This window comes from Triplophysa dalaica, chromosome 2 (genome assembly GCF_015846415.1).
Source record: "Triplophysa dalaica isolate WHDGS20190420 chromosome 2, ASM1584641v1, whole genome shotgun sequence".
NCBI classification, from domain to species: Eukaryota; Metazoa; Chordata; class Actinopteri; order Cypriniformes; family Nemacheilidae; genus Triplophysa; species Triplophysa dalaica.
This window is the reverse complement of record NC_079543.1, coordinates 20,939,700-20,959,059: the sequence shown is the minus strand read 5'-3', so window position 1 is coordinate 20,959,059 and position 19,360 is coordinate 20,939,700. Positions and strand designations below refer to the sequence as shown.

Genomic DNA, 19,360 nt, shown 5'->3' with positions numbered 1-19,360 from the left:
ATTACAGTATAAGAATGGTTTGAATATAAGACTTTATTATATAATGCTACACACAAAATAACATTTTTGTAAGTATTTTGTTTTTGTTATTGTTATTTTGTCTTTTATTATGCACTAACTTCTCCCAAACTTTTGGTACACTTCACCACAATAAGTTGAATGTAGTCGTTTATTATGCACTAACTTCTCCCAAACTTTTAATACACTCCAGCACATTAAGCCTAACAGTGTTTGCTTTATTATGAGTCGTATTTAACCAAAAGAGCAGTTCAGCGAGTGTCACGGCCAAATATGAAAATGCACTCAATCTGTGTGTTTATGTATGTTTTTTCTTTAAACATCATTTTATTCTTAAAATCATTTCATTATTTTTAGTTTGCATATGAACTCGTCATTGGATCCATGCATACAAAGATTAGAGAGAAGAGAGATAAGGGAAAGGAAAAAAAAAAGATTTCTAAAGTGATACGCAACAGAAAAGAAGAGATTAAAAAAGCAGGTTGTGAAGACAAAGAATTAACAGAGAGCAAAGGAATCCCATACGTTCAAACATATTTTGCAAGGGCTTGTGGGAAAGCAGCAATGCAGGTGTATTGCTTCCTTAAATGCAGAGTAACAGTGTCAAACCGGGCGAGGTCATTTCAAAGCATAGTGAGCTATTTTGGTAGAGTATTTGTAAAGTTTTGGTCCCATTCGTGACCAGGCATTGAAGAGATAGAATGCTGATGTTCATGGCATCCTTTTGATAATTTTCTTTCTTCACTGAATTATCAACGTCAGTGATACAATATACAGTATATGTATATACAGTATATCAATCATACCTTCACATATAATAGATAATTCATAAAAAAACATTACATAAAGTATGTCTTACATAGATTTGTATAATCACTGTAAACATTTAAATTCATACAAGTACATTTGACCAACAATGAAAAACAAAGAAAGTGCTTTATAAAAGACATGATAACATTTTCCTGTTCATTTGATTGTTTTGAGGCAAAATATCACAGTTTTAGGACAAGACACATATTTGGTAGTGTTATCAGATTTTTTTTAATCATTATTTATTTTTTAAGTTTGCTTAGCTCTAAGCAAAGATACATTTTATTTATGTTTTCGTCATCGTATAAATGTGTACACACACATACAAACCCCTGCAAACCCCTTAAGCTGTTTTGGAACTTGGCATTTGGTTTCTAGCGGGTCCAAGCTGTCAGACCAACTTGGACCAGCAATGAACCAGTTACCAGTTGGTGTCAGACCAGCTATGCTGGATTTTCCAGAATGGCCGTTCACACAGAGTCCACCTTGACCTGATTGTTGTTAGTCATGAGTGGCGAGGGTTTGCTCTTGAGTCTCTCTTGTGCTTCATTAGAACTTTCCGGAAAAAAGATCTTTGCAGTACATACCGACACCACAATACGCTTGTACTCGCGACGAAAGTTCTGGTTCAGCACTCCGTAGACTATTGCATTGAGGCAACTGTTAAAGTACGCCATGAAATAACTTGCCACAAAGAGCCACTCGGGTATCAGAGGAACCACACGCTCTGGAGAAATCGCCACAGCCAACCCAATGAAATTTAAAGGTGCCCAGCACACGGCAAAGAGCACGAACACCACAAACATTGTGACAAAGTTTCGTATATCATGCGGCGTGAGCTTGGGGCGATTGTCAGGCTTGACGCGTCGCCTCACCTGTATGACCAGAACCCAGATTCGCAGGTAGCAGTAAGTAACGATCATGATGGGAAGTATGAAGTGGAAGAAGACGACGGCGATTGTATACGCAGAGCTAGCCGACTGCTCAAACGTACAGGAATAAACCCGCGGATCATACTGCAGTGAGCCCACGAACAAGTTGGGCACGATGGCGAGCACTGTCAACGCCCAGATCAAGAGCACATAACACACTGAGTTTTTGTCGCTGTATAGCTTGTCATACTTGAGGCTGTGGCATATGTAACAGTAACGGTTAATTGCGATGCCGGTGATGTTGAAAATGGAGCCGATTACGCTGACGCCCATCAGGAAGCCGCTGATCTGGCAATGCATGTATCCAAGGTTCCAGCCCCGGTGAAATATGGAAGTGAGGACAAGTGGATACGGATAGATGGCCACAACCAGGTCCGCCACGGCCAGACTGACCACAAAGATGTTACCTGAGAAAGAGCAGAGAAGAGTTAAGGAGCGTTTTTAAAATGTTGCCACAATGTTGTGATTGTGGTACGCGTACCACTAGTGGTACTTGAAGAGACCCAGTGATACATGACATGAAAGAACATTCTATTTAATAATTGAGATTTCGTGTTTTAAATACAATTTCAAATGTTTAATACATGATTGATAAATAAAGAATACATCTCAGCTTATGTGCAGCTTTAAAATTGTTGTATGAGTTATTGTATATTTATGTCGATGTAACAGTTAACTCTGGCACGTGATGGGCAGCTAAAAAAAAAAGCGGGAGTCCTATTTCAACACGCGTCTGCTCGAGGTTTAATCAATGAAGCGAGCATTGCGATGTATTTTCGTCGCTTTGCTTTGACAAGAGCTGCTGCAGAAAAGTGTAAAAGTCTCTGTTTGTTATATACAGCTGTTCTCTTGATGTTTAAGTACAAGTATATTTATTTATCTAATGTGTTAAATATTCTTCATTCATTCATTGTTTGTCTTTAATATAAGTTTGTAATTTACATAGCCCTGTTTACTGTGCACTACAGAGAAGTGTTTTGTGTCCACTATTACTCCTGACTCACTTGAAAAACATGAAAAAAACATGTTCTTTAGTCTGAAAACAGCTAGTAAATAAAAAGTAGTTTTTATTATCAATAATACTCTAGAATCGGAGGACGAAGCGTAAAGATAAAGATTCACAGCTCTACTATTAACTTGAGTGTTTATTCATGTGATTTTATATAGGCGGTCATTAGGTGAAACTTGGAACAACTAATTTTATTAAAGCGGTCATTTGACTCGGCAAAAACGAAAATTATTGTTTGCTTTAGATGTAATACAATGTGTAAACACGATTTAAGGTTAAAAAACGCTTTATTTTCCACATACCGAGCATGTTTGTATCTCCTCTTTGCTCCGCATCTCTGAAATGCGCTGATATTTGCAAAGCTCATCGCTCTGAAAAGCACAGTGTGCTATGATTGGCCAGTTCAGTAGTGCGTAGTGATCGGTCGAAAGACTGCAAGGAAATGTAACGCCTTTCAAATATTCAGAACATCAGGCTGCGACGGCACATTACAATAAGATTTACAAGACCGCCCACAATACTTGCGTGCAAATTTGGCCGGTCTTAATCAAATCACTCCACGAGCTGAGGTTATGGGGGTTTAGGGGTGTGGTTACACAAGGCGTTTCAGGCATTTTTGCAATTTCAGGTGTCTAATACATGCATGGGCAACTTATAACAAACCAATGACAAAGAAAAACACGTACTTCCGGCGAATCACTCCTTTTAAGGTGGTACTTGATCTGAAAAGTTTGAGAACCACTAGTTCAGAATGTTCAGTCAGAACACTAGGTCTTCCAGAAGGACAATAAAGCTTTTACTGCTCCAATAACAGCATTCCAAACATTCAATTACATTGTTGTACGTGTGTGTATATAAATGAGAGCGTGTGCAGGCAGGGTAATTAATTAGTTTCTCCCCATTCTTTGTGGGCAGGGTGTGTGCATGGTTAGGCATGGCCTATAGGTGAGGGCTGCTCTAGGAAAAAAACATGAGCGGTTCTAATGAATGCACATCTGTAATTGCCGGCAGGCACAAGGGCTGTGAAAAGCTGAATAATTAACTAACACTGTAATCAGAGGGAAACACTAAAGGCAGATGCAGATAAACTGCACTCTGTGTATAGCCTCTTTATTCTCTGGAGATTGTGTTGTTCTCTCCAACTGTACACAAAGGTTGTGTGTCGCTTTGTTACCTTTGGACTTATTTGGCAAAACATTGAAAAGAACTCTTTGTTTTTTCCACAAAAGGCTAAGAAAATGAAGATTTGTTTAATGTTTCAGACTAGATAGGGAAAAACTGTAGACCTTTTACAGATGTAATTGGATTATCATTTTCTTTCTAAACTGCATACAAGTACAGTGAATTATTGACATCTGATATCGTTCTTGACACATCGACACATTAGCGTTTATGCTACAAATGCGTCATATGAGTTTTTAACCACCTCTGAATATAGTTTGCGTGATGATCACAAAATGTTTCGACCCTGTAAAAAACATGTATTTGGTTATGTCTATTTTTGATGAGACCACCTGGAATTCATTTTAAAATAAGGTTGTATTTGAATAGTTCAGAAGCCAAATTCTCTAAATCCTATATTAGCAACTATTCTATTATTGCTCCTGTGTGACATATCGCTTTATTGCTCCCTGAATTCTCTGTAAGTCACTTTGGATAAAAACGTCTGCTGAATGACTAAATGTAAAATGTGGAAAAAAACATATAAAGAATGTGTAGGTGATGCAAAATGTTGACCGGTAGTGAACATCATCTTTGAAATCTGTAAGGTTTTTATTTTAAAGCAAACACACAAAAATCAGGCTTCTGATACTGCAAGTCAATGTAAGATACAGGGACACAAACTCATCTTGCCGTGTCAGCTGCCTTGCAGACCCATGTCAACATGTGTCAGAAGTGTTGTCAAAGAGAACAGAAACAGAAGCGCTAATTTGCGGACAGTGCGGTCTGACTTGCGATTAGATTGTGTTGGCCTGAAGTGAGGCTGTCACTCACACATCCCCTCAAGCACACAGATGACACATAAGTACACACACACAGGCAATATTCTCACAATTTACACAACTAACACCCAGGCAAATAACCTTGGCTGTTCTTAAATACCCAAGTTTTTTTTTTCCAAGCCTTCTTTGAAGACAGAATACAGGGCACCGCTTAATATCCTGAGCTGTAGAGGCGGCTGTATCAATTCTTTAAACCTCAAAATAAATATGTATTTATGATTATGACTTTTTCTTTGTGAGAAACATAAGAGAGATTGTTTGAAAAACAAGCAATGAAAGTGAATGGAGACTGAGGCTGATATTCCCTAATAGTGTGCCTTTGTGTTTCTTAGACGAAACAAAGTGCACGAGTCTGAAACAACATAATGGTCAGGAAAAACTGTTTTTAAACCTATACCTGCATGGACCCATTTGAACGTTCAGTAAACATTTAATTTCAGATTCTCCCAGCAGTTATCGCTTGACCAAGGCTGAGGAACTCAAACGTTGCCATTACGGGTTAAGTCCTGATTTTTACTGACAGCAGAGGTTGCACGGGTTGTCTCCATGACAACTTGTTCGGCACACTCAGCTTGTTTGTGACTAAGAGGAGAAGATGATGGAGGCCAGGGAGTCCTCCTTCTTATCGAAGACCCGCCCTTGACAAAGTCAAACTGTTAGGTCCTTATAGGGAATGTACAGTGATTTCATTGGCTTAGCTTTCCTTTCAATCTTTGAGGTTGGCTTATCAGAGTGATTAAAGGAAAAGTTCATCTCAAAATCAAAATTGTGTTATTCATTTCTCACCCACATGATGTTCAACAGCCCTGCGATGGGTTGGCACTCCATCCAGGGTGTATCCTGCCTTGATGCCCGATGACTCCTGAGATAGGCGCAGGCTCCCCGTGACCCGAGGTAGTTCGGATAAGCGGTAGAAAATGGAATGGAATGTAATGATGTTCAACATGTTTTAAGATCTCCCGGCATATTTTAGGTGACATCTGAGAGATTTCCAGGCCTCTTCATTGACATCATGGTTATAGTTGTTGTCAAGGAACAGAAAAGTACTAAAGACATCGTTAAATTGGTCCATCCGCTCATAGTAGCTCAATTTTTTTTTTTTGAAGCAACGAGAATACTTTATTTGCGAAAAACAAAACAAAATGACAACTGTAATCAATATATTCTCCTCTCTCTTGTCAGTCTATGGTGCGCATTCACGAGAGCACTTCAAGGCATGCGCATACGGTGGGGGCAGACGCCGGCGTTCTGACTGACAACTCTGAAGTGCAACTCTGTGTTTACAAGCAGCCGCGTGCTGTATATAAGATGATCTTCAAATTTGTATTGATGATTCCGATATTGAGGAAGACTCAAAAGACTTTGCCCAACCGTACAAACCGCATGCGTTTGAAGTGCCCTTGTGATTTGTGAACGGGCACCATACAATGCGCCGCGAGGCCTTAAAACATGTTGAACGTTGTGTGAGAGAGTAAAAAATAACACAATTTGGATTTTGAGATGACCTTTTCCTTTTAGGTGTCACACAAACCATTAAATGTAGCTTACAGGAAGAGAACTTTTGGGTTAGGAAAATTTTCTTTATTCCAAATTCCACCCAGCATGTTTTTCCTTGTAAGAATATTGAGAGAATATTACCGGACAGACAATTTTATATTAGACATAAGAGCATTTCCAGTGTAAACAGTAATGTTGATTGTGATGGCAATTATATAGTTTTGTCTCTACAGGGTTTAAGGTACAGGTCTTCAGGGAGGACCCGGGACCAGACCTGGGGCCCGTACCGGTTCAGGTCTATATTTTATATGGTCAGCCGGGTATTTTCAGAGAGCACAGAGATGATAGCAAACAAGTGCTGCTAATGTCAGCGGTCATGGGTGGCACTAAAACGAGCAATCATTATTATAGTTCAAAAGGGCAAACAGCTGAAGTTTTATTTTACTTGACTCGAAAGAGAAAAACACTGCAAATGTCTGTGACAGCAAGCAGACTTTTGAAGCTTGAATAATGAATGGAATTAAACATTGGCGAGAGGGGAATAACATGAACGAAACAAAGGAGGATTGCATCACAGTCAGGGAGGCAGTAGGTTTCATTTTCGCAGCTTCTTTACGGACTGAATTTGACCGGGTCCAGTTGGGTCCAGCCAGGTTCGGGTCCAGTTTTCAAATAATATTCGGGTGCGCGTCGGGTTCGGGTTGTAAATTTATGATTTTTCTTGGTTCTGCATGGGTCCTGGTCCTGCTTTAAAATGATTAGACGGGTCCGGGTCGACCTGTGTAGCACATTCACAAGTCTCTTCGGGTTCGGGGCCACATTTTTGGACCCGTGAAGACCTCTAATTTAAGGTTTATTTAAATATTCCAAAATGCCTAAAAACAACAACAGTGTACTTTTAACAAGTAGACACTAAATTCCTTAATGGGTTCTTAAATTACCGTACACCACTAAACACTTCCAGCCTCAAAGTGATAGTTCACCAAACAAAATCTGTCATCGTTTACTCACCCTTGTGTCTTTTCAAACATGTATGACTCTCTTTACTCTGCAGATCATAAAAGAAGATTGGTAACCTAATAGCGCTGGCACCCATTCATGTCTATTGAATGAACACAAAAGACAAAACCAATGCATTCTTCTTTGGAGTTCTGCAGAAGAAAGTCATAGAAGTTTGAAATGACAAGAGGGTGAGTAAATCATTTTGGGCTGAACTATCACTTTAAGGAAATCATATTAAAATGTGCATAACATCTTCTCTTAAGCGTCTTCAATTTTTGTATGGAACGAGCATTCTAATGTTAAAGGACAGGGTTGCCCCAAGCACGGCACATCCCATCAGGTGCAATATATCCAATATATTCTTACGTGCGCCATGTTGCCTCAATTAGGGAGGAATGCCTAGAGTCAAAGATCTTTTGCTCAGGATGGATTCAACGGGTTGACTGGTTACTGTATTGACAATGTCAAAAACTTATTACAGTCTTCCTTCCTTGCTTCCGGCAGGCCATTATGCATAACCTACTGGATTATATATGTTAATGAATGTTAAACGCCTCTCGATTATGAATATATTTCAATATGTCAAGGCGTGCCATTTTACAGATATGTCAACAGAGGAGGACAGACATGTAATTGCAGGTATACTTTGCGTTTGCGCACAACTAACCCATGACTAAAATTCGTAATACAGTTTTGGTATACACTTAAAATAAATAAATCAGCAATGGTCTTTGTTTTACAAGCTTGAAGTAACTCTAAAATTCTCTGTATAGCACTGAATCACACTTATGTAGGTTCTGTGTGTCCGTGTGCATGTGTTCATAAGTCAATAAATTTGAGAGATTTCTTAACATTTTGTTGATAAGCATTAACACTACAAAGTGAAATGACAATTATTCATTGAGTGGAAAATAGCCAATGCACAGCTTTGAATGTAAAGTTCATAATTATTCCAATTATGGTTAATAATTTAAAAACCTATTTTCAGCTAACTATCGCTCAATAAAACTCTCTTTTCAATACCCAGATAATGAAATAATTCTAGTTCTTCTAAAATAAAGGGAATATGGCCTTTTAGGTTTTTTCGGATTATCATGTCAGCAAAAGCTGAGGTTATTACATTTTGACTGACACTAATATCATGTTTATGAACAAGAAAGGCAATAATGAAGGGTCACTCTCTCTTCCTCTCTACAAACTCTGTTTGAAAACAAAATGATCGCTTTGATGGCTGTTTATGAATATTAATAACAGTATTCTGCCACAGATCTTCATAAATACAGACTGGATACAGAAAGGAAAGTATGGACAGAAACTGATTTTTATTTAGATGGAATAGGCTTTCTTTTACTGTTACCTCCCATATAAACACAGAAAAAGAGCCAAGGTCACCTAGCCAGTGCTGCACTCAGTACTAACAAAGAGTCTGAGTGGAGACAGTAATCTGCTTGGTTAAGTCAGCAAACACGACTGATATGGAAACATTCGACAGACACACACACACTCACATTTGCGTGAAACTGCAGATGGCAGGGACTCTTCCTAAGTGACAATATTTAACCTCATCATGGTTCAAGATAATATTTATTTTATATAATGATTTCGCACGAAACGCCAAAGTCAATACCGATGATTTGATTGTTAGAAACACAATATGTATTTGGAGATGCTGGTGGTGACACAAGGTGAGGTAAATTCATATTACGGTTCAGGTGATGTCTTTGTACTTATTTATCATATTCACATTTGCAGATGCACACACAGTGACTGATCAGGGTTGATCCTGAAGATTTCGGCATCAATAGTTTTAAATAAAACTGATTGCATCTATTTATTCATCTGTGATTTAAAAATGTAAAATATGTTCTAAAATATGTTAACATTAATATTATTTATATTGTATACACTATTTTACACACATTTCACAGACAGTGGATGTGAAAATAATCAGCAAATTCTTGTTTGACTTTAGTTCTGAACAAACTCAGCAGAGAGATATTACATAGGAATGGGTCACACATTACATATGTGACCCTGGACCACAAACCAGACATAAGTAGCACAGGAATTTTTTGTTGGCAATAGACAAATCGATTTTTTTATTATGCCAAAAATCTTTAGGAACTTAAGTAAAGATCATATTCCATGAAGATATTTTGTAAATTTCCTACCGTAAATATATAAAAACTTTTTTGTCAGTAATATGCTTTGCTAAGGACTTCATTTGGACAACTTTAAGAGATTTTCTCACTATTTGCACCCTCTGATTTCAGAGTTTTAAATAGTTGTCTCTCGGCAAAATATTGTCCGCTTCTAACAAACCATACTTCAATGGCGCATTTATTCAGCTTTCAGATGATGTAGACCTCAATTAATAAAAAATTACCCATAAGACTGGTTTTGTTGTCCAGGGTCACATATGATTTGGTTCATTAATTAAAAAAGGGCTTACCCAAAATAAATACATATAGTAAAATGTCATCCTTCAAATATGATGTGGACCAATCCGACATAATCTCGACTTTATATCTGTTGCCGTAACAATGATACAAAATAGCATTAATATATATGCTGTTAATTGAGACCCAAAACTCGCGTACATGAAAACCATGCAAACACACAGAACAGTTCCACGAGGGTGTGTTTACACTCGTGGAACTGTTCTGCGCGCGTGTGTGGTTTTCATGCGTAAGAGTTTTGGGTCTGAGTAAACGCTATATCGGTCCACTATCATCAGCATCAGTCAACATACATTACAGCAACTCCATATGTATCTCTTTCAAAAAAGGGTGTTCACAATGTGTTTTTAACTCTATATAACTTAACAGTGATGTGTCACACCCAAATACCTGTAATTAGATCGTCTGGGACGGATCTTAATAGGAGCAGTAAACAGTGTCTGTCTGTACTTGTGCACTTGTTTGCTTAACACACGGATATCATCGTTTCTGTGGAAAATGCCAAACCCAACAGCAAATATTTGAAATATTGTAATAGTCACATTTAGTTTAGTACAACTACAAAATGCACATTTGCAATTATGTTTTTGACCGCAAAAGGTATCATCACATGAGAGCGTGCATGGAGTCTCTGTACCTCTGGAAACTTGTTTCTGTCAATATGTGATCATTTTACAGTACATGTAGTTAAAGACTATTCACCGGAAATCATCCCATAATTAACTCGCCATCCTATGTTCACACGCTGTTGGGTATTAAAACATCACATCCTCTAACACTGACTCAGAGTTAATTTCAAAGACAAACATAGCCTAAAAAAATACCTTAATTAACCAAATCAAAAAGATTGCTTTTGATCATTAACACATAGCGTTAACATCTTCTCAAAAAGAAAACCTCAGACAACATATCACGTGACAAGCAAGCATGTTCAGAACCATCAGAGATTTCACATCTGTGAGCGAATAAGCTTATTTTTACTGACCTTTAGACTAAAGACAGACAAATAAAGGGTGAAAGCCAAAGAAAGATGCTCTTCGTTTGATGTATCAGGGTTCTGGGACGCTATCTAGCCTTTTGAATCTGAAAAAGACCAGAACTATTCATATCATCTCCCTTCAGTCATGGCTTTATCTTCTCACTCTGCCTCTTAGCAACGCATGCCTGCTTGAATTAAGGTCAGAAGAGATTTTAGTGTGGACAGTTTTTATCTTTACGATGCATGTGCACACAACATCTCTTCCTATCTCTTTAAACTGTAGACGATGAAACCAATGTTGGCAGTAAATGTTAGCAAAAATCTTGTTGACAATTAAAAAATGTTGTATTGCCGAAATAAAACTCAAAAGTGCATTTAATCCATACAACAAAACCATGGTTAGGGATAGCCACAGACCACAGACGTAGCTTTGAATTAAACAGGTACACTTTAATCATAAGGACATGAGAAACAATAGAATACGACATTTAACACCAGACAATGAACGAAGGAACAGGGTGTATAAATAGAGTCTGGTTGATGAGGCTGATGGCCGTCAGGTGCGGGGATTGCAGATGAGTGACAGGTACATGAGCGTGGAGGATCGCTGGAAGTAGTCTGGGAGTGAAACACGGGGAGAGTCATGACAACCATGACTTTGCCATCTTCATTTAAATCTTTCAATAAAAAGACTACAACTAACACCTGATTTGCTCTTTTTCTCAATCCACAATCACAACCTCACGTTGTGGGATGGTGTGACTCCAGCAAACACAGAAAGTTCCCCTACCGTTCCCCAATGTTTCCCGTTTGGTTTTTTGTTGGCAACCATAGGGGAACGTTCCCAGAAGGTTATATTTTTCCCAACCAAAAGCTAACGTTCCCAGTTATGTTCCCTCAACATAAATTACCAAATGTGATCCTTATAAGCCTAACAAAACATAACCATTATCAGGCAATACGGGCGCACATGCACAATGTTTTTTCTGGTTCTTACCATTTACCAAAGTCTGCCTTTAGATCTTAAAGCAAATTACGAATCAGGTCAGTAAGATTAGGGAAAGTGTAGAACTGGAACCACTTTTAATTTCAAGGAGCAATTACAAGCACATTATTCCATTCCATTCCATTTTCTAACGCTTATCCGAACTACCTCGGGTCACGGGGAGCCTGTGCCTATATCAGGAGTCATCGGGCATCAAGGCAGGATACACCCTGGATGAAGTGCCAACCCATCGCAGGGCACAAGCACATTATCAATATCACAAACTTATAAATCCCATGTGTGGCATCAGTGTTTTTTGTATGTATTATTCACAGTTTTAGATATAATAAAGCGACACGGAATTAGCTTTCACTGTTATGCTGATGATACTCAACTTTATATTTCCTCGATGCCTCATGAAACCCAGCAGTTTCATCGAATAAAGGATTGCATAGTTGACTTAAAAATGTGGATGAGTAACAATTTTTTACTACTAAACTCGGACAAAACAGAAGTGTTACTTACTGGACCGAAAACTGCTATGCGTAACAACCAAGAATACTGCTTAACGATTGACGGATGCTCCATAAAATCCTCGTCATCAGCTAAGAATCTTGGCGTTGTATTCGACAGTACTCTCTCATTTGAAAGCCATGTCGCAAACACCTGTAAAATTGCATTTTTCCATCTTAAGAATATATCTAAATTACGTCATATACTGTCACTTTCAGATGCAGAGAAATTAATTCATGCATTCATGACATCAAGACTAGATTACTGTAATGCACTTCTAGGTGGTTGCCCTGCGGGCCTATTACAAAAACTGCAACTGGTTCAAAACGCGGCAGCTCGAGTTCTTACACGTACAAAAAAGTATGAGCATATAACCCCGGTTCTGTCAACCTTGCACTGGTTACCTATAAAGCATCGCATTAACTTTAAGATCTTGCTTATTACCTATAAAGCCCTACATGGTCTAGCGCCGCAGTATTTGAATGAACTTCTATTGTATTACAGACCTCCACGTACATTACGCTCTAAGGGGTCCTGTCAGTTGGTAATACCTAGAATTTCAAAATCAAGTGCAGGTGGTAGATCGTTTTCTTATCTAGCGCCTAAACTTTGGAATATTCTTCCCTGCACGGTCCGGGAGGCAGACACACTCTGTCAGTTTAAATCTAGACTAAAGACTCATCTTTTTAATCTTGCATACACTACACCTCCATAATATTAATCCTCAGAGGATTTAGGCTGCATTATCTAGATCAACCGGAACCAGGAACACATCCAACAACAAATGATGCACTTGTTGCATCAAAGAGTGCAGAACAGTACTCTACTCTCAGCCAGTCTTGTCTCTTTGTTCCAAGGTTACCGCAGGATGCAGTTCATGCCCAGACCTGATGGCAGAGCTGAGAATGGAAAGCGGTGACCTGACAAGTGCTAAGAGGATAGAGCTGGATAAAGGACGCGACAACTTTGTTTTTCCTACAACATTTCAAATGGTATTAGATTGTTAATGATAATCTTTAATCCTTAATTTTTATATTTTTACTAAGCCTTGTTGTGCAAGCACTGTTGAGCTTGTGCAGAGGCAGCAGCTTTTGCCAGAGGGGAACTGGAATCCCCTGGTTGGGCCTGGGTTCCCCTGAGGTTTTTTTTCTCGATGGGAGTTTTGGGTTCCTCACCACCGTTTGCATATTGTTTTGCACTATCTGCCTGGCCGGGGGGGCTGCTTTAGAATTCATACTTGTATTAAATGTGTCTCATGTACAGCTGCTTTGTAACAATGAAAATTGTAAAAAGCGCTATATAAATAAAGTTGAGTTGAGTTGAGTTGAGTTTTACTGTGTTGAATCACGGATTTTGCCATCTGATAAGTGTAACTTGAGTTCAGTTATTGTAAGACAGTACATAAAGTACAGAATACTGCCCTGTCTCTGAAAGAAAGGGAGGGAATGAACACTACAGTACTGACAACATTTAGAGGCGAACACTTCTGTACTCTGCTTAATGGAAAAATATACAGTAGATGTTTTTTAAATATTTTTGGGGGTTTACCATTACATAGACATAAAAAAAATGTTTATGTAAATAATGTTTATCCATAAAAAGTGTGATATAAAACTACCTTTTGCAGCAGGAGGAGATCGGTTTCCTCAAAACCACTGTCGCTTTCACATGAAACCCATTGAACTAACTTATAAAATTGACTGCCTAACTACATTATATGTGCATGTAAGTAGCCTACCACATCTGTTGCTAACACACACGGTTTTCCGTCTTTTGCTTAAGTCACTTGTTACCTTCGTTAACGTCACATTTGTGCTCATGGAGCAAATTTGTCAGAGTTAATAAACCTGCTCTTTTCAAAGTTATGCCTAACATGGTAGCGTTACTGGAAAATAAATTCACTTTTTTGTAAGGAAAGCGCTCCTTCACACATGCCAAATGCCTATATAGACAGACGACCATATCAGACTGGGCCTTGTCAGACTGTGGAAGAACTCCAGCAGCTGGACACTGAACTAGCCAACAAGGACAAAAGAACCAAAATGGTAAATAAATATGCAAGCTTTTTAAAAGTACACTGTAAAAAAATTGCAAGAGCAAAGACTGAACGCTTCTCTAGCGAGGAAATTGCACACAAAGATAAAAAGCCTTCTCCTGTAGATGGTCTGCTCGTGCGCTTTAACCTGTTGCATGAGCAGATGCTCTTCCTCTCTGGAGAAGTGTCTGATATTTGCTCTTTCAATTTCTGTCATGTTAATAACGAATCCGCCATGGTGCGAGCGCAACTGTCTCCTAAGGGGAATGGGGGATGATTCTCTGATTGGTTTACTGCACGGTTTGCCCAAAACACACCCATACTCATAAGGAAAATAGGGACAACCCTTTTAGACCACGCGCTGGGAGCGCTGACCAATTTTCCAATCATTAAACTATAGCAAAAGTGGATTCGGACACGCCTCTGTCCACTGATCTTTGGAAAATCATTAAAACCCTCCAAAATCTTTGATATATTTTAGCATCTCCTGCTTAAATGACTCCTGTTCACCAGTGATATCAATCTTTTTACACCGAGGACAATTAACAGACTCATACACTCAACAACAAAAGATACATACATTCTCTAATTCTCAAGAAGTCAACACAAGACATTTAAAGTCAGGTGGGTGTAAACCAATTACTATTATTTTCTGTGTATAGCCTACATGTATTTTGTAGCTTTAGGAGGCCATTACTAAATAATAAAATCAGGTATTTAACAGAATACCAAATCAAGCTGGTCACCCAGTCCAAAAGTTTACATACACATGCTTGTTAAATGTATGGTGTTGACTTGAGCATCATGCAATGTTGTTCAAAGCACTGTCAAGGTGAAATAATTTTGTTTTGTGGATTCTTAATTTCCATCCTGAAATTATGAACCTGCATCCAGGGTCGGACTGGGTTTCACAGTGTTTCAGTTTAACAATCTGTTTGTCGAGGTCATTTAGAAAATATTTGTAAACTAACACATCATCTAGTGATGTGATGTTAAAGGCTGTTTGAATTTTTTGTAAAATCTTCGAAACAAAGTTTTCTATAGTAAAACCTTAATATATATACACCATAAAAAACTTGCCGACACTATAATGACTATTTCACATACAGTTATCAACTCTTACTCATGTGTTTGAGATCCTATCCATCTTACTCTTGTCCTTTACTTTGTTTGTTTTGAGATCATGCTGAAGTGAAAATCGACTTGAATTCCTTTGTATATAGTTATTTTATATTTCTCATTTTATATTTAAGAAATTGTTACGATAAATATTTGTATTTATAAGTATATACAACATATGATAAATAATTTACCAATTTACCAATTTAACGTTTTTATTGTTGTTCTTAATGCTTTCTTTCTACGAGTTTAATTTAATAAATGTTGTTTTATTTAACACTGGCTATTATTTATAGTCAGTTTTTATATTTATCATTCTATATTTAATAAATAGTTATATATACATATTTATATATATGTTTTATAATAATTAATTATCTATTTTATTTTTAAGAATATATTGTTGTTATTAATGTTTCATTATGTGTTCTATCCGTATGTTGTTGAAGGTTGTTTATGCAGTTTAATTTAATAAATCTTGATTTATTTAACCCCAGTGCTTGTTCTTTGAGCAATAAACAATCTATAACACATGATTTTAGACTTATTTGCATTAATCATAACATTGAGGTTAAGAGAACGTTATCGTAACGTTAGGGGAACGTTCCCCTAACCTACAGGGAACGTTCTATTAACGTCAAGAAAACTTTCCTGGAAAACCAACAGGGAACTTAAGAGTATCTGTTTTGGGAACCATGCGCTAACGTTCCCAGAACGTTCTGGGAACCCAAAATTGTTTGCTGGGACGGCCCCTGTCACACAAGCTCAGCGTTTTCTTCTGAGCGAGCAGAGACGACAAAATACCACAGGTGGTGTCACACTCCACATCAGGATAGTTCGAGGTGAAGTTGGCGAGACTGGAGCTGACAGATCCGTGCTGGAGACTCATACACGTATATTCAAACAGGCGTAGAATAAAAGGTGGGAGCAGATATATACAGTATATGCAGGGAGCCAGTGAAGGCTTCATTCACCTCATTAGATGACAGATCTGAACCCAAGTCACAGAACACGCACGGACACATGAACGGGGATGTCAGATCAACTTCACATCCACATGATTGTTAAGCATTAGCCCGTCCTCTTCAAAAGAAGATGCTTGTCCTTCAAGAGCAAACACGGTTTGGATGTATTCACAGCTATGGGATGGGAATAGTTTGAAACTGAAAATTTCGGCTCTTATCAGATATTGGTATATATTTGAGGAAGCTATAAAAACAGTCATTTTGGATAAAAGAATATCACTGCTGTCTTTCTAAAACCTCATATCTCCATGTTTAAATAAAGTATTAAAAAATGCTCATCAATACTGCCAACACAATATTTAATCAGGTTTTTTATAGCAAATATTAAATATTTGTGACTGTATCTTAAATAAAAATATGAAAAACAATACATAAATAAGAATAGTTACATGTTAAAAATGGAAATCCTTATCTTTTTTGGGTTCACAATTTTTTTAATAAGTTTAAGTTTATATTATAATAATCATTTGTAAATGTCAAATTGGACACTGGAAATGTTATTTTGACATCATTTCACTCACCTATAAATGAGTAAAGCATCAGGAAATTTGGTGAAGCACGACAATTTATCTTAACTCCCCCTAAAAAAACAGTCATTATATACCAGTATAACAATTTATATGGGATGACATTGTTTATTGACATTCTTCCAAATACCTTCCTTTGTGTTTAGCAGAACAAACTAATTTATACACTTATGGAACAACCTGAAGGGTGAGTAAAGGATGACAGAATTTTCGTTTTTTGGTGAACTATCCCTTTAACTTTTCGCCAAGAACAGCAAAAGAATGCAGAGTTGAGAACTATTAACACCATAAGCCTTAAAACACCTGTGACAAAAGAGATACAAATCATTTGGTTATGATTAATCATTAGAAAATAAAATCAGTTCCAAAAAGGAAGTTATTCATGGTTTTCGAGACTTCAGTATTGCCTTGCTAGACTGCACTGTGCTAGACAGGAATGTTTACCGGCATAATAAACTTCATTTTCAAAGTGAAGATGTTTTTGTTTATATTGACTAAATTCAGTTTAAACAAAAGCCCTGGTTGACAATCTTCATAAAGATGCAATTTTCCACTTCCCACTGAGCTAAGTACTCTAATAGCATGTATAAAAGCAAATAACACACAACCTCCAATATAAAGGCCATTCAACAGTTTACTGTATGGAATGAGAGGATCAGGGAAATATAAGCTGTGCATTTTTTTCTGGTTATATTTCTCATCATCACTTTGTTTATGTGTTAGGCCTCAGGCTAAATACTCAAAAATAGAATGTATAATGAGGGTCCGGTGTTCAGAGAGTATCACATGTGGCTCTTTCCAGCACACATTTCGTATTTTACCCCAAGTGACTTAAGAGTGCACTCAGGATACATTTTATCAGACAGTATGTTGTTACTGCAATGCTCTTACCAGCTGAGCAAAAGGGACAAAATGAACAATAAAAATATATGTCATACTAATGCCCATAGAGTACAATTCTCTATCCTACAAAATCTGATATATACTTGTATCGATATCCACAGATATATACTGTACATACCAATTGCCAACAAAACACAGACATATGACTTAGTTTGACTTACCGCATGCGACTCATGTCTGGTATCTTTTAGCGCTGGGACCGCGCCTTCTACAGTATATGTTTCAAACGATCTCCAAATCCAGCGTTATATATACCATTTATATTACATTCATCAACGAAATGCAGTGAGTAAACAAACAGCTTAACTTCTTTCAGCCTGAGCGAAGCTGCATTGATGAGCGTACCCTTTCCCATGCAGGCTGGTTGACGTGTGGGCGTGCTCTTTCTCTCACACTCGCACGTGCTCTATCGCTCTCTGGATGTTGCGTGTGCATGCTTTCCCGAGAGAATTCTCCAATAAACGAGAATCCATGTTTGAGAAAAACTTTTCGAAAACCTGTACGAACCCTGGCACAGTGAATTGAGCAAAGAAATACTACGTCATATGTTCAACTCATTTTTGACAATCTACCATGACAAGCTTGAGAAGCCATCATGTTTAAGAGTGTAAAGAAGTCTGAATGCATGAAATAGCATGTTGCCACCGCTTTAACTTCTAGTGAAGAATGAACCAAGGTCATGTGAAGTTGAGACACAAGGTCACACGAACAATGTTGTTTCTAATGATCTTTTGTTCCGATGTGAATAACATTTATGATTTGTGTTGGATATGGTCCTAGAAAAACATTAAACATGTCTTTTTAAGAATGGGGCATGATTAACAAGGAAAATGCTTGTTTTCAGAACATACCTTGGTATGAGGCCATGATTTTAAGACAATAAACCTTTATGATGTATCTAACTTTAGGGAAAGGTACATCATAACAGTAGTAGAAACTAGAGCTGGAAGGGGCTTAGAGACTGAAAAATGTCCATGACTCCAAGGTACTTCCAATCTCCAACCTTAACATCAAAGGTTATTGGGTTATGATGTCCTTGCAGACAGTGTTTGTGTTCACATGTAATAAAGTGAAGGGGCTTTCAAGACCTGCAAAATATAGAAATACAACCAGACCCTTTCAGGGTGGTCGTAAAAATTAATGAAGCCCCTGGCAGAGTCGTCACAGCCAGTAGCGTTGTCAAGGGCCCTGTGACGAGGGGCAGCTAACTAAATGTGTCCTTGCACTTGAACTGGGTCCTATGGATTGTATTAGTGACCAATTTTTATCGGTGGTACAGTATGCCCTCCCTTTCCCTAGGTCCAATAAGTAGCCTTTACCACAGAAAAGTGGATCTCAACCTTTTTTACTTCAATAAAACACCCAATACAATTTTCTGGAGTTACAAGGAGGATTTGTTATAATAACCAAAATAAGACATATTTAGATTTTTGTTGTTTTTGTCCCAGTTGGGAAGTTTTTTATATTGCGTAGACCAAAAAGGAGATCTTCAAGTTCCTCTTTCACGAACAATAAAAGTGAATGGTGACAGGTGCTGTGTATCT

General features: G+C 37.8%; 1 protein-coding gene across 1 annotated transcript in view; it reads right to left on the bottom strand.

Moving 5' to 3' along the window:
• Positions 1 to 1,144: 1,144 nt before the first annotated feature.
• The window catches only part of mtnr1aa (melatonin receptor 1A a), a 40,114-nt gene continuing 21,898 nt past the window's right edge, over positions 1,145 to 19,360 (bottom strand). The window contains exon 2 of the mRNA XM_056730463.1: positions 1,145 to 2,167. Within this exon, the coding sequence (XP_056586441.1) occupies positions 1,299 to 2,167 (869 nt within the window). The 3' untranslated portion in view covers positions 1,145 to 1,298. The remainder of the gene's footprint in view (positions 2,168 to 19,360) is intronic.